This window comes from Alosa pseudoharengus, unplaced genomic scaffold (assembly GCF_046254945.1).
Source record: "Alosa pseudoharengus isolate Yale_2024_CS ecotype anadromous, Long Island Sound unplaced genomic scaffold, YU_APseudo_1.1 YU_APseudo_1.1_scf_1, whole genome shotgun sequence".
NCBI lineage: Eukaryota > Metazoa > Chordata > Actinopteri > Clupeiformes > Clupeidae > Alosa > Alosa pseudoharengus.
The window spans coordinates 14,701,727-14,704,226 of NW_027468564.1; the positions used below are offsets into that span (position 1 = coordinate 14,701,727).

Genomic DNA, 2,500 nt, shown 5'->3' on the forward strand with positions numbered 1-2,500 from the left:
TCTACCACACACTGGAATACTAACTCAAAGGGCATATGTGACCCTGCAAGGTGAAACCAGTCGTCTTGCGCACAGTGCTATTTTGAGCAAATCCACGATAAACAAACGTACGGGTTAAAATGCCGAATTTCACGTTTTTGCACAGTTCAACAGTATACAGTCTACACTTTCATATTGTGAACAAATTTCACGGATAAACATACGTTTTGACTGTTAAACCCTGACTTTATTTAGGTGAAGATTAAACACATTAGCAGTCATTCCATTTGTCCACGCCGCTATAAGGTTTTACGGTAGAGCTAAAATGTAGCCTAGTCATTAGGCTACTCATTACTCAATGTGTAAGCTCTCTATCGTTCTTGGCAGATGTAACCGAATATGAATGTGAAAGACTTGCCTTTCAGGGCACGAAGTACGTACGAAGTGCATGTGTACGTAGAACTTCTTTTCCTTTACTTCCCCCGAAATACATGAATTATATTCTATAATGGCACCTTATGACCGTCCCTGGTATATTAACTAGGGGGCAGAAAAAGACACTCACTCGGTTGATAAAACTGGACATAGTCAGTCATCCGCTTCAAAGTCACGCTACCGTAAGGCTAATAATAGCTGTGTCATCACACTATCACACGTGACAATTTACTTAAAAATGTGATTTTCTCCTCTTCTGGCGTATAGTATTGTGACAGGAGAACCATGCCAACTTTGGATGAGGTTATCTTAGCGATACTTTTTGCAATACCCTCATATATATCGTTGGAAAGCTTAGTCAATGGCCGTTCATGTGAGCACATTAACTTAATTTTGTAAATTTTACCAAAACGACTGGTTTCGCCTTGCAGGGTCACATATGTAATTTGTATTAATCTACCACACACTGGAATACTAACTCAAAGGGCATACGTCATGTGTATTGATCTACCAAAAGACATTGACTGAATGATTGATTTGATTGACTGATTGATTTGACTGAATAATTGATTGATTTCATTGGTTGATTTTATCAGAGCATACAGGCCTTTCTGGGGGAGGAGATATTGCAGGATTTCATAAACTTCTGTCTGGACTACCTGGCTAAGATCAAGCTACCAAAGAAGAGGTATACACACACACACACACACACACGCACACACACACACACACACCATACATACTCTACACAGATACATACACTATACACACACACACACACTATACACTACATATATACACACACACACACGCGCACACGCACACACACCATACACACTCTACACACATACATACACTATACACAGACACAGACACACACACACACTATACACTACACTACACACACACACACACACACACTATACACACACACACACACACACACACACACACAAGCTACTGAGGATAACTGGGCTCTATGACCCTGAGAGACGCATCAAAGCTAGAACAGACAGGGCGCAGAACCCCTGTAATCTGAATTTAAACATGAAACAGAACATAACAGAAAACAATAATAGAGAAACAGATCAAAACACTTGTGCCATGGGCCTGGTGATCTCTGTGGTCAGATGATGAACTGCAGCTAACCCTGCTGACAGGAGCTCCACAGCGCCCCCCTATTACCCTGTAGTGAAACTGTGGTCAGATGATGAACTGCAGCTAACCCTGCTGACAGGAGCTCCACAGCGCCCCCCTATAACCCTATAGTGAAACTGTGGTCAGATGATGAACTGCAGCTAACCCTGCTGACAGGAGCTCCACAGCGCCCCTGTGGTCAGATGATGAACTGCAGCTAACCCTACTGACAGGAGCTCCACAACGCCCCTGTGGTCAGATAGAGAACTGCAGCTAACCCTGCTGACAGAAGCTCCACAGCGCCCCCTATTGCTCAGTAGTGAAACTGTGGTCAGATAATGAACCGCTAACCCTTGAAAAGCAGTTGGGACCGAAATTCCCAGGGGCTGACATACAAGCACACACACACACACACACACACACATACAGGGGCTGACATACGGGCCGTGTACAGTCTGTTAATTTATCTAAATAAATATCACATCACACACACACACACACACACACACACACACACACACACACACACACACACACACACACACACACACACAGGGGTTAGGGGAAAGATGACTGTTTGGATACACAGACACAGGGGTTAGGGGATTTTTATATATATATATATATTATATGATATAACATGAATAAAAGGCACAAAATAAGGCTGGTGTAAGAGTTATCTGTGTGTTTATGGGATTAAGGTGACCATTATATTCCTATTTTTTGCTCTTTCCAGTTCCAGAGTGTCACGAATGTAGTCAGTCAAGCTGCCTGTGGCTGACTATAACAAAGTTCGGCAAGTTTAACTTTACATGTCCTAACATCAACTAAACATAGGTCACACCTTAATTCTATCACTTGTAATACAAACGTATTTCGTACAACTAGGTGAGATAATTAGCCTATACTGAAGTTCCACAGTTAGCCACAGTTAGCTAGCTAGCAAGCT

The 2,500-nt window shown here is 42.4% G+C and overlaps 1 protein-coding gene across 1 annotated transcript in view; it reads left to right on the plus strand.

Annotated features, from left to right (window-relative positions):
• pmm2 (phosphomannomutase 2) overlaps window positions 1-2,500 on the plus strand; it is a 10,562-nt gene that overhangs the window by 4,883 nt on the left and 3,179 nt on the right. The window contains exon 4 of the mRNA XM_076282305.1: window positions 1,011-1,102. Coding sequence (XP_076138420.1) covers window positions 1,011-1,102 — 92 coding nt within the window. The remainder of the gene's footprint in view (window positions 1-1,010; window positions 1,103-2,500) is intronic.